General features: G+C 40.6%; 1 protein-coding gene across 1 annotated transcript in view; it reads right to left on the bottom strand.

Moving 5' to 3' along the window:
• The window catches only part of AK5 (adenylate kinase 5), a 168545-nt gene that overhangs the window by 28986 nt on the left and 126241 nt on the right, over positions 1 to 13318 (bottom strand). The window contains exons 10-11 of the mRNA XM_025193601.1: positions 9732 to 9774; positions 8534 to 8578 (exon numbers count right to left, since the gene is read on the bottom strand). Of these exons, the coding sequence (XP_025049386.1) occupies positions 8534 to 8578; positions 9732 to 9774 (88 nt within the window). The remainder of the gene's footprint in view (positions 1 to 8533; positions 8579 to 9731; positions 9775 to 13318) is intronic.

Raw genomic sequence — 13318 nt, 5'->3', positions numbered from 1 at the left:
CCTGGCGGTAATGTGGTGGGGCTACTCATCCCATAAAACACCACAGTGTTGCAACCTCCAGAGTTAGGTGAGTATAGGGCACCTTTCTCCTGGGTTAGAGAAATGCTAAGGGACATTGCCCTGACAGAAACACACCCTCACTGAGGCATTAAGTAGTCAGCAGCAGTTCTTATCTGTTGCTCTCTGGCAGTAGCTACAACCACTGAGGCATTGAACATATGGACCCAGTCTGGCCTTTGGATTCTGTTTCAGTGGTCTGAAGGGAGGATGCTAGGTCTTGGGCAGCCTCCACTCCTTCATAGTCTTGCTTAGCCATACTCATCGAAGGTCTTAGTGTGACGGCTGCAGGACTCCAAACAAGCAGATTTATCAGGCACCTGACTAGACCTCTTACACATACACCATGATCCAAAGGGTTGACTTGCCTGCTACATTCTATAGAAGGAGAACATGAATTCTTCCTAATGCTTGACATGTATCAAATAAAGACATTAAACTTTATAAGAAGCAACACTTTCATATTCAAAAATAAAAATCAAACACCAAGAAATCTTCAGATAGAAATCTCTGGATCTCCAACTGCAGCTTTTTTCTGTTGCTTTTCAAACAGAGCAAACCAGAAGACCTGAAAAATCAATTAACGGACTCCACAATGGCCTATTTGTTATGTCATATTTGAAGGAGCAAGCAATATGTGTTCTCACTTTTGTTGTGAAGACCTAACACTCTTTGTTAATTTCTAATATGCTGTCATCGTTTGCTCCACCTACATGTTTTTGGATGAAGGAAGAGTTTAAACCAATGACAGGATGATTCATGATAACTGACTCAACAGCTTTCAGGTATCTTTTTGATTTTAAATATGAGAGGAACATAAAAAGTTAACCCTAGTAAATTCACACATGTAACGTATGAATGCGTTATGATTTACAATTAGTGTGTGGAATTTGTGGGTGGACTCTGGATTTTAAAAAAATGTCCATCTGTACACATCAACAGTTGATGGGTATGAGACACACCAACAGAAAACTGGCAATTAAAAACCAAAACCCAGGGATGTGGAAACTTTGACAACTGAGGATCCAATTCTGCAGTTCTCTCTCACGCAGAACAGTAACTGAGCTCTGGACTTTATAATTAGTCTCTTACTCAGTAAGCATGAAATACTCTAGTTTGTTGTGCAAATAGTAAAGAAACTGAACTGACAAGGCACGTTTGAGCTACAGCTGATTATTTTACATTCTATTCAATCTAATTCAATTACAGTAAATATATTTGCTTTATCACTATATTCAAATATAAAACTGTCACGGGCAGGAACCCAATGGGGTGGTTGCATAAAAGAAAAATACTCTTTTGTGGGCACTAGGAATGTCATTCTTCTCCAACCACTCCAAAAGTCAAATATTTTTTTACAATCAGACTCAATCTCACAAATGGAAATATTAGCTATGGAAGACCCTGAATTTTCCATTTACTCACTTTTTTTAATAAGAAGCAGTGGTTTGATTGGTGCAGCATTGGCCTGGGGGTTGAGAACAATGGGTTTTGATCCCAGTTCCATATCTAAACTGGGAGAACTGCAGTAAGGGTGTTGAGGGGAGTATGAACAGCCCCACGTCCCAGAAGCACTTCTGCACACCCACCCCAGACCGGGGAGAGCTCACCAGGGAGTGAGAGAGGATTAGCCACATGAGCCCAGAGTGGGACGGATAGAAGACACTGAAAGCAGCCTCAAGGGGCTGCATCTGGCCAGGAAGCAGGCTGCCTGGAGCCTGGAGTTACCAGGGGTTAAGCAGCCACCAGGAGAGCCCAGAGCAGGGCTCTTCTTTGCTTGCTTGCTTGATCATTTGCTTTGTTGCACAAGCCTGCAGGCTCTGCAAAGCCTCTGAAAGATAAGAGGCAGCCAGGGGATTTAGCCTGGAAGAACCACTGGAAGACAGCTAAGTGCTAACTTATTTGTTTAATTTCCTTTGTTTGTTTTGCATGCTAAGAAGCCTGGGGTGGCCTCCAGGTATTGTCCGCTAGCCTGGCTGCAGGATAGGCAAGGGCCCCGAACAGTGCATCCTTGGCCAAAGTCTGCAGCAAAAGTAAAACTGGTCAGCTTAACTAGTTTGACCAAGCATACCCTGCTGTGATCTGCCCAGACTCTACCCATAGCAGCCTACAGGGGGTATCTCTTCTCGCTGTCACATGGACTCTTATTTGATATGGGTCCTCTGGGCAACAGTATACAAGGCATAGCTGGGAGGTGAAGCACAAGTGAATCAAGGAACGAGCAGGCCTACTAGCACAAAAACCTACCCATACTTTCTTTACTGGAAGGCTGTTATAAGTGGGCGGGGCTTGGCTCTGAAGTTCTTAACAAGCACCAACTCCTTTGATAGCTGATTTGGAAGATTTATCATTACAAACCTGTCCTATGACCAAAATAGCATGGCAGGTAGTTACATTTATTTCATGCTCTTCACCAGTATGACTGTGTTCTCTTGGTTGTGCTTGTTACTTGTAAAATTAAATAACTAGCCGGAGATGACGCAGAACCCCATCAAGCCAAACAGGGGCTGGAAGTTGGTGGGTTAACTGCCAGGAATGATTCAACATAAGCTGTTGGAAATACTGTCACTTGTTAGCTAATAAACCTTGGCTGATCCTCATCTTGCTCAGCAGTTAAAGAAAGACTAGCTCCCTCTGAAGAGTGAGTGGTTAGTACCAAATGCCAAAATTGAAAAGGTAAGTTTAAGTGCCAGTTACTAAGGTTCTCAAGACTGCATCTACATCCCTCAGTTAATTTTTCTTTATATTTGAGGCAGGATTCAATTCACAAATATTGAAACTGAGGCAAACAGGGGAGAAAGTGAACTGCCTGAGATTACATAGTTTGTATATTGCACAATATGGAACAGAACCCAGACACTCTTAAGCCTCAGTCCATTGGTAAACCAGGACATTGCTCCAACTGTATGTATGCAGTCTTTAAAGCTGATACAGGGAAACTTGTAACTGAGACTGAATTTTCTTAATAAAAATACCATGCTATAAACAGGAACTATTTCTTTGACACGATTAACTTATGTTCTGTTTATCCATTACCCATCTGTGTGGTCAATCTCAGTGTACCTCAGTAAAAGAAGAAAATTATGATGATGAAACAAAACATAGAATGTTTCTTGGGCTGTACAACTCAGGACTTGTTTTACTACTAACAAAGTAAATGGGTTTTTTTGGTAATGATCAAATAGGATTTAACTACCTTGAGAAACCAGTGGACCTGTATCTTCTTCATTGCCAGATGCAGTATTTGTATTTTGTACATTCAAGCACTTAATTTTTCTAAATATCAAATAAAGCAAGCTGTAAAACAGAAATTAAGCAAACTGCCTCACTCCATAGCGTATTCCAAATATTTTCAGCATTATATTGCTGTTAGTGATATAAAAAGTGAGTTTATTGCAGTAGTTTGAATGTTTTGGGGAAGTATCAAAGGCCTACTTACAGAGGCAGTAATGCATTAATAATTGAAATGTATTTCCATTGTTGTCAACTCTTATGAATTTATTGAAAGTTATATGACATTTGGTTTTATTTACAGCTTCAGGTCCCAGAGCTATATAAAACTGTGCGAGAGCCTAATCTTTTGTTGGAAAAAAAAATCTCTAACTCTAAACATAAAGTTTCTGAGACATTTCATTCATTCATAACTCTTTTGCTACAATATAAAGAAGTTTAACCAAATGCCCAGGAAACCAGCATCCAAATGAAGAAGAATATTTCCAAATATTATCAGTGAGGGGCCTGGCGAACATTTTTTTGAAAGTCTAGGGTTACCAATACTGAACAATGAGGACTCAGCACTTACTGTATGAATGCCTTGCACAAGCCCATGTAAGTGCTATTTTTATGAGAGATGAAATATTACTTCTGGAAGGGTAAAAATCACATGAGTTTTCCTTATTCTTGTTGTGCTGCTTTCCCTGCTTGAAACAAAGGAAAGAGAGTAGCTAAATCCACCTAGGCAGAGTCTTGCTAGTTCTGAATGGATCACTTAACAACAGGAGAACAGACTTTCATGAGTAGCTGCCAGCTGCTCAATTCAACCTGCTGACATATGGAAGGAGTCCAAAACAAGGAAAAAATTGGTTTACTTGAAGAATTTAGGACTCCACTTGCCTCCTTGTGCCCTCATTTAGAAACTCAGTCTGAAAATTCACAGTGTTTCCAGACATTTCCAGCAGTATTTCAGTTGCTACTAGGCTGAGCAGGTGGCTGTTGCAGTTGTAGAAATTGTATTCCTGTCAAGTGAACTCTTATGAAATAATTTTTATTTCTATCTCCAACTATCTGTGCTTCCTTCCATTCTGAATAAAGTAAACAAATTCACTTTTTCTTGTCTTTTAACAAGAAATTCAGTGTGTTGAATGGGGAAGGGAGGATATCCTGGTATCATGTAGGTACAATGCAGGATATCGCAGAAGTCTACAAGGGAGGGATCTTCTTCTTGGTTTAAGGTAAACCAGAGCCCTGCAACATCCCAGATGCTTTGCAGCCCTGGGCTGGGCTGTATGCTCCAGAGCAGACCTGGCCCTGCCCCTCTGCTCCATATCTGGAGCTCTGGCAGAAACTGCAGGCACAGCAGGGTCTTCCTGGCTTCCCCCTGCCACTCCATCTCCCATCTCCTGCACTTCCTGCTTAAGAAGGGATCCCCCCCCCCCCCTCTCCCACAGCACGGACTGTAGCCAGCATGTGGTATGCTAGCTAATGCTGAGAGGTGTCTGTGTAAGGCAGACAGGACGGTGTCTGCTTAGGGCTTTTTGGAGCTAATCAACAGGTCAGTTGGTAATGTCCCTCTGTTCCTTCCTTGGAAAAAGTTGTTTAAGAAGAGCTTAAACTAATGAGAGAGGCTTTTGTTTTCTTGATGGGTGCTAAACACTGTGTTTATCAACTCCCTGCTAGCTCCCTCACTGATCAGGAGAAGTGTGTGTGTGGGGAAGGAGGCGGGAACCCCTCCCTAATCAGAGCGTCCTGTCGGGACCTGGCCTTGCCCCCTTCCAGCCAGCTCAGCACTGTGGAAGAGAGGGAAGGCTGCTGTAGTGCTTCCCGGCTTCTAGCCTGAGTCACTGCAGGCATGTGCCTGCATTTTTTCAGTCCAGAGGGAATGTATGTACACTTGGAAACTGGTTCAGCTTAGCCAGGTTAGACTAACCTGCAAAGATTGAATCAATTCAGGCTCAGGCTTTTTGAATGTCTGTCCCTAGCCCTACAGACTGTGCCATGGGAATAGTATCAAGTGATGATGACTAACTTTTAAATGTTGATATCTGGGGTTTGCAGGCTGATTTGCAGGCCAGATCCAGCCTATGACCATAGGTTTTTGACCTCTGGTCTAAAGTACTGATTCTTAACATGGAACACATCATACCAATCCTTTTACTTAGCAGTAAAGTGTGTTTATTAACAGTGTGTGTAATGCTACTGTGAGAGACAGAAGACAGGTTCCCTACTCTGAAAAACCTACAGTCAAAAGACTTGAGCCTGTAATGTGTGAGTGCTGAGCTGACTGCAATACTGGAACCAAGGCTCTACTTAGTTGAATTAACTAGACTACTTATACAAATAAAATTAAGTTTACACTTAGGAGTTTGCCATTTCAGGGCCCAAACAGCAATAGTATCTTCTTTGTCTTTCAGGCATAATTCTAGCAAATAAGTGAAACTATATACAATTCAAACACTATTTCCCAAATTCCACTTAAAAGATTATTTTAGTTTACAGCATAAAACAATCCTTCAGGTGAGCATTGAAAAAGTCAGATGGATAATCTGAATAGCTGAACTGATTGAGGAGAAATTGTTTCCATGGGATGTCAGAGAAAGCAGTGACCACCAATTTCTAAAGCTGGCATGATGATGTTAACCCCATCTCTGCCAGAAAATAGCAGAGCAGGCAAAGCCTTACATTATCTTGTCTAAATGAAACTTTGTTTTGTGTATTTTAGCATATTTTTTCTCCCTGGCAAATGTCCCCACTGCAGAACAGGCTAATGAATGTAGCTGAACTGTGCTAAAAATGTCTTAACTGAGAATGTAGGTGGAACCAATTTATTTCTAGTACCATTCAGATAGCTTTCTAAGCTAGTGCAGAAAACAGTCTGCTCTTGTTTGCACATGCAGTTAAACAGTTGTCCATCCTGGTTTTCTTATGCAACTATACTTTTTGCTGGAACTGACTGTCACGGATGGGTCAATTTGGTAATGCCACCTAAACCATCATACTTTAGCCCTCCAAAGCTTTATTTAATCTAAATTATTAGTCACTATTATGAGGAAGTGTTATGCAGTTGTGCTTTCAAAACAGTCTATATATTTTTAACTTAATCTTAGACCCAGTTTGTCTACATGTACAGTTTTAAAATTCTTCTAGAAAGGAGACCAGTTATTCTGATTCATCCTTAAATTTGAATTTCAAAGAAAGTTGACGATGACCATCTGGCATCTGATCCAAAGTCCAATGTACTTGATGAAAATACTCCTGCTCATTTTGCTAGGCTGTGGTTATGTCACTACCGTCTTGCTCCAAACCAGGTGAGGATATTTATTGCACACTAATAAACTCTATAATCATGCTGGTTGTCTTAGCTGTGGCAAAGGGTATCATGCTAGGTAAGTAATTTAAAAGCTATCCATTCAGGTTTATTTATTCCAGGACAGTAAACTAAGCTTATTTCTTATACATGCTACTGAGATGCAGTCAAATATAGTAGGAATAAATTATACATGGGTAAAGCACTAGCACCCAAAAGAAAAAGAATCCAATATTTTATTCCTTATTTGGTTACATTTATTTCATAACTGTCTCTTCAACTAGTGTTCCTAAGTGAAATGGATTTTTCTTGTCATTTTCTATTATCCTGCAGTTTTCTCTCTCATTTTTGTCTTTCTTGTTCTACATCTTTTTTTCAATTGTCTGGATAAAGCAGTGTTGTTTGATTAATTTAAGTTGAATGCATTTCCAAGTAATTCCTACATTAATTGTGATGCAAATCTTTTGCTAATTAGACCACTTTTTCATTTCCAAGTTGCAAAGAAAATTGGTGATTTTTTTGTGTGTATATTAGAAACAGTATCTCAATTTGTCAGGTACTGAAGAGGGGCATATTTATTTTAACTTTTAACTAATCTCATTTCTTTATATTCCTAATATTAAAAAAATATTTTTTTACAAGAGGCTTGTCTTCCCTCTCTTGGTGCGCCTCTCACCCCCTCATTGTCACATTACTGGACAGGACCATCATACCTAAAAGGACTCAGGTCTGATGGTGGGCAATTCATGTACAGAAAGAAATAAAATTACTTCTATTATTTGTTACAAATTAGATTGCTAGCTATTCTTGGTTTTGTTGATCCAAACATTAGTACCTGAAAAAATGATTAGCTTTGAAGAGGGACCACATGAAAATGTGTTGCTTTAACACACAAAATACAGGACTCCATTTGTTTCAAAAGGCGTGAAATAGAAACTTATTCATTTTCCCTTTAAGGAAGCTTTTGGTTATCATAATAACTGTGTAACAGTCTAACTTCTTCACTTTTTAAAGTTTTTCATATGTATTACAGGTTTGAAATGACCTAGATCTACTGATACTTAGTAACAGGACTTAAAAAAACCCTGTTGCACACAAATATATTCTGTCTTTTGAACTCTGCACAAATGTTCTTACTTTTCTTAGCTCTGTTCCAAAATTCCCGTTTCTAGCTTATACAAAATAACATACACACCAGTTCTCTTTCATATAACATTTATGTCTGTCCTCAGCATATTGATGAGATGCTGCTATTTTGCACTGCTGCAACCTGATCCTATATATTCCTGCCTGATACAAAAACACTGTTTCTGGATCCTTTCTTTAAAATACTGAGTACAAAATGTTCAGCAGTAATTTGTAAATATTTATTAACTTTTAAACACATAAGTTAGTCTAATTAGGTCATTTATTAGTAACCAACACTAACTTGATGACCTTACTTCCAGAGATTTCAACAAATTAAAATTTAAACTAAGGCCCTGATTCTGTATAGATTTAAACATGTGCTTAACTTTACCTGCTGTTATTAGTTCCAGTGATGCTATTGGCATTAATCACAAGTTATGCATTTGTAGTACTCAAAGGTCTATTTACAGAGGACATTTAACAAAAGAAGTGGTAAAATATGCTATGGTCCTTTTCAAGTAACCTGCATGGTTAAGAGCTTGTATTTAAACATTTGTAGTGTTTATGTGAGGCTTAACAAAATGTTTATATATTGTATTTAGAGCAGAGCAGTTCTGGTCAGAATGTCTGAGCGCTAAACAAAGCAACTCAGTATCAGAAGTGGTACAGCTACATTAGCTCGTGTATAATGGGGAGGCAGACAACTGGGGGAGGAGTTTTTGACCACGTGTTTTCTGTCACGTGTTTATATATTAACAAACAAAACATCATGACTAATTAACAAGACTTTACAAATGGAACAGTCATATCAAGGCTTTTACTCACCAATTACAAAAATGATGGTCGATTGCCTCAAATCTCCTGTAAAACCTAAATAAAATTTCAATGTATTTTATTTTTGGCAGCAACCACTTATTTAATTCTTTCTATAGGTTTAGTTTTATACCAGCCCAAAAAAACTTTTTGGGAGATTTTCTTTAAACGAAGCTTTTATTTTCAACTTGGATGTACTTCGTTCTGAAATGAACTCTTAAGCACAATCTCACTTATGTTCCAGTTTGTTCCAGTAGCTGTCTTTGTAGATGGTATAAAATATTTTAGAAGGAAACAGACCGATCTTTCATATTCATGTTATGAACATTGTGTCTAAACAAAATTTTTACATAAAACAAAATCAGGAAGCACATTAAGTTGAGTTAACAATATGCATTGTGAGCCACTAAGTTTTTTCTTTTATTTTGGACATATAATTTAATTAAGGGCAGTATGTAACATTTTCCACATCCTCTTGGATTCTGTCTTGAATGCTGTTTGTTTATGACAAACAAAAAAAGTCAATCTAAAATTTAGCCAGACTAGAAGTAACTCACCTTGGATTGTGGTATTTTCAAACAGGGATTTACCTTCAATTTATTCTTGAAATTACTATATCTACTGAAACTTGACATTTAAAAAAGGTAACTCTTTAAAGTCTGGTGTCCAGTGTTATGTCCTGAATAGCTTATAACTTCATAGAAGGCCAACTTGTCTACCTGACCTGACTCAGTTTACACAATGCTTACGTCCTAAATAGCTACAGTCCAGAGCTACTGCCTATGAATTACTGATTTTACTTTTTCACTATATAATAGGTAGAAGAGTATACATTTCTAATTCTCAGATAACACTAGGAGCTGAGGTGCTTGCTAGCGTTCAGGATGCCCTTAGAACTGTCCAAGTCAGCATGTGCCTCAGTCTTTGGCCATTTACCAAATTCTGAAAGTTGCTATTACACAGGATTGGATCTCGTAGCAACTTTTCCAAATAGTTTTGGGGCCAGTACACTGAGTTGAGGCATCTTCCTTCCTGGCATATCTTCATTTGCATTTAGTTAGAGAATTCACATGATAAAATGGAGTTTCCATCAGTTGTTTAATACATGCTTTTTACACATTAAAAAAATCTGGATGCCATTCATTATATCTATTATGTAACTAAGAGCATTATGATGAATGTGTTCATTTATACTAAAGAAGGAACTCACCTCCTGTATTCTCATATCCAGAGAAACTTGACTGGTCGTCTGCCTGTAAATTAAGCAATTGACATAGTGAAAGAGGTTATTGCTTAATCTTTGTTTTTTTCTTCATGTACGTGCAGGTGTTAAAGCTGACATTGTGAAAGATGAATAGGTTCCCAGTTTGTGTCCACGCAATTATACATTAACAATAGTTAGTTTATTTCACTCTGCAGAGCTTGAATGCAGAGAACCCAAGTGGCTCCTGTTGATTGATACTGACCTTTATTACTGTATAATTGCTAACAGAGGTCCATCTATTTCAGTGTTAAACAGTGTTTGCTGAATACTAGAGAGGTAGCATATGTGCATATTAAATTGTTCCCCCAGTAAATGGGAAATGCTAAGCTGTTTCCAGTCAGTCAAGGAACAGATAACAGCACAGTAAGTTGTAGTGTATAAAGAATACATTTAAAGGTAAAATTAACCTGCTGATTGTACAGTGAGACATGGAGTTTAGGACTTAAGCTATGACCCTCTTGACAATACCTTTGTGTACTATGGAAACAATAAGAGTTCAAAGTATTGCATCAAAGATCTGTAGGTCCATTCAGAAATGGAAAGGTACCCCTGACTTGGGTCTTAAATTCTAGATACCTTGTATCCACTCTTGTAGGAGCTACAGTCTGAGCAGACCAGGAAATGATTTTTACATAAAAAAATATGATGAAAATGAAAATCTTTGTTTGTAGAGAAGTGTCTTTATTAATTTTTGTATTTTCATTACAAATATGAAATCCTTAAAACTAATATTTTGGAAAAAAAATGGATTTTTAGAAAGAATTTTCTTTAGTTGAAAAGGTTTCTGCTGAAGAAAATGCTGCTGTAAAATTTTGAGCAACTCTACTTCTAACCTGTTATTTTAAATTCTCATCCTTCACTGGTGGTGTAAAATGGGACTACAAGTGGCCGTGACTAGTTCAGAGATATCACTTCAATAAGAAAATTACCAGAAAACCATTACCTCAAAAGATGCTGTTACCACATAAAAAGTTATCTGTTTATTGCCTCTTAAAATTCAGTTGTATTTGGGTTATTACCCATAGAGCTCTACTGAGCCTTTAAGTAATAGCTCTCTGTTGAAGCAAGGAAGATGCACAATATGAACAGGGTCTGTATACAGTGCCCAGTTATGCACAAAAGATATTCCTTATTGATCAGCAGGACATGAAGAGAACATGCCTATTAGTATGACTCCCTTCCCTCTCCGCCACTGCCATAGAAAGGTCCAGCAATTAGATGTTCGTGTCCATTACTGCTATCTTGCTTTTGGACTGTCGCAGGGCACTAAGGTGTACCTGCTCCTTCAAGAGCTCAGAGGTAGCTTAGCTCAAAAGCTAGGCAGGACTCCACAGCTGCAGGCTATCTTGCCTGTAAGCTAATCAGGGTATTAGCTGGCACCTGCATCCAGTCAGGTGACTGGAAGGAAACAGGGCCCTGGGCACATATAAGCCCCAGGGCTGGGGCTGGCAGGAGGTTAGTTCTCTGTCAGCAGCCAGGGGGAAGGAGCTCTTGCAGAAATGCTACTCAGAGATGCTTGGTTGCCTATTCTGCTGATGGTAAGACTAATGGGCTCTAGGAGCTCCTAAAGTATCTGGAGCTAGGAGGCACACATTGTTGAGGGAGAAGCTTGCCTCCTTAAAGGGGCAGGGTGTGACCTCTAATGTTATTGTTGTAGTTATGTTATAGCCCAGCGGCTTGTATTTACCTTGTTATTTGAATCCAGTGGACCAGACTGAGGCTATTGGGGAGGAGGAGGAGGCCTCATTGGGGTCACATTACAGTGTGGAGAGCCCAGTACCAGTGAGTGCGCGCAGACAGCGCTGTGGAGAGTCCAGCGCCAGTGAGGACATGCAGACAGGGGCCAAGGGCCCAGTGATGACAGGAGGCCGAGCTAGATCAAGGCCTCAGAGGTACAACATTTGAATACCCGCTGCGAGGCATGGGGTGTGGGAAAGGGGCGGTTTTGGAGCCATGCATCTAGCCCATAAGGCTTGGGGTGTCCCGCAAGGCACTTACATAGAGAGGGACCCAGCAAGGGGTCTAAGAACACACACAGTTTAGTGGGGTCCACCAGGACCATGACTGTGTAGCAACTTGAGGGCAGCCTCCCTATCTACTATCTATTATCTTAACCATCGAGATGTGGCAGGGGAGACTAGAAGGCAACCACAGGGCAAAGCTGGCATGGTCATAGGGCCCTAGGGGCATCACAGCCGTCTCTAGAGACCCTACCCCATGACATGGACTAACAAGCTATAGGAAATAGTAGGAAAGCAGTTTCTGTTATCCGGGGAATGAAGTGACTGTGACTGACCACTGCTTGGAGGGGCTGAGAGGAACAAGGAAAGATGACAGATGATGGCTTTCTCTCTCATGGCCTGCATATGTTCACAGGTGTCCCACAGCCTCTTCCATAAAACGCAGGGTGAGTGAAGATGACAGATATTCTGGATGCAACAAAGATAAGGCTCTGGAGGAGGAGGACATGCACTGGGTAAAAGGACAGCCACAGATGTACCTGTGAAGATGGTTATGCAAAATGCCTAGGCTCAAGTCCTCTGCATCTTCAGGATTACGTTAAAAACTTTTGTGTCAACAGATATGATGTAGGCTTGGGTGGTTCACAGTGGCCTGAATCTTTTGACCTTTAAAGGCAAATTGCAAAGTGCATGTTGATAAAATGTTACTAAAGAAGGGGGGGAATGGGGAATGTGGTGTCTTTGTTTTTTATGGCCTAGCTATTTAATATTACTCTAACATGTGGATACCATTTCTTTTTTGCTTTATTTTTAGAGATTTGTCAGGGGATTCTAGAGAGCACAGCCAGGTACCCTATATTGTTCTTATCAATCAAACTAAAACCTGAGCATAACCCAAGTTACTTACAATCAATGCATTCAGATTAGCAGCATTTTAATGCGTTCTGTAAAATACTTCAATACTAATTTATAGAGGAGCACCGATACATTGGTCCCATATCAGATCAGTACCGATGTGAAGAAAATTGTCTATGTTGGATATCGGCCCTATGGGGCCAATAATTTGGCCAATAAATGCTTGTGCTGTGTGCAGCTGCAGCACAGCATGGAGCAGAGTCGGCAGTGTGGAGAGCTGTCTTCAGTTGGCAAGTCGGAAGGGAAAGCAGGGTGGAAGAGGCGTAGGGGGCAGATCAATGCCCCTGCAGTGAGGGATGGGGCAGGTGCTGCCCAGCCAGGGCAGAGCCGGGCACGGGATGGAGGTGCAGCTCGTGGGGTGGGGGGTGGCTCCCACTGCTGCTTGCACGCTGGGAGGGTCGGGGGAGGGACATGTGCCCCTGGATCTGTGTGGGGTGCAGCCGTGGCTTTTCCCAGGGCTTGGGTAGAGGTGAGGCATTCAGCTGGGGCTGCACTTGGTGGTGGTGCAGGGGTGGGAGTGGAGCTGCGGCAAAGTCTGCAGTGGTTGCAGCTTCCTCCCAGTGCTGCCGGAGCCTGCTCTGAGCCCAGCCCCCAGCGAGAACAGCCCCATGCAGAGCCAGCTCCAGCTCCTCTCTACAGCTGCAGCCTGCCCTGTAG

The sequence above is a fragment of the Alligator sinensis genome, unplaced genomic scaffold, assembly GCF_000455745.1.
Source record: "Alligator sinensis unplaced genomic scaffold, ASM45574v1 scaffold51_1, whole genome shotgun sequence".
Classification (NCBI taxonomy): domain Eukaryota; kingdom Metazoa; phylum Chordata; order Crocodylia; family Alligatoridae; genus Alligator; species Alligator sinensis.
The sequence above is the reverse complement of the archived record's forward strand: the minus strand, read 5'-3'. Positions and strand labels throughout refer to the sequence as shown.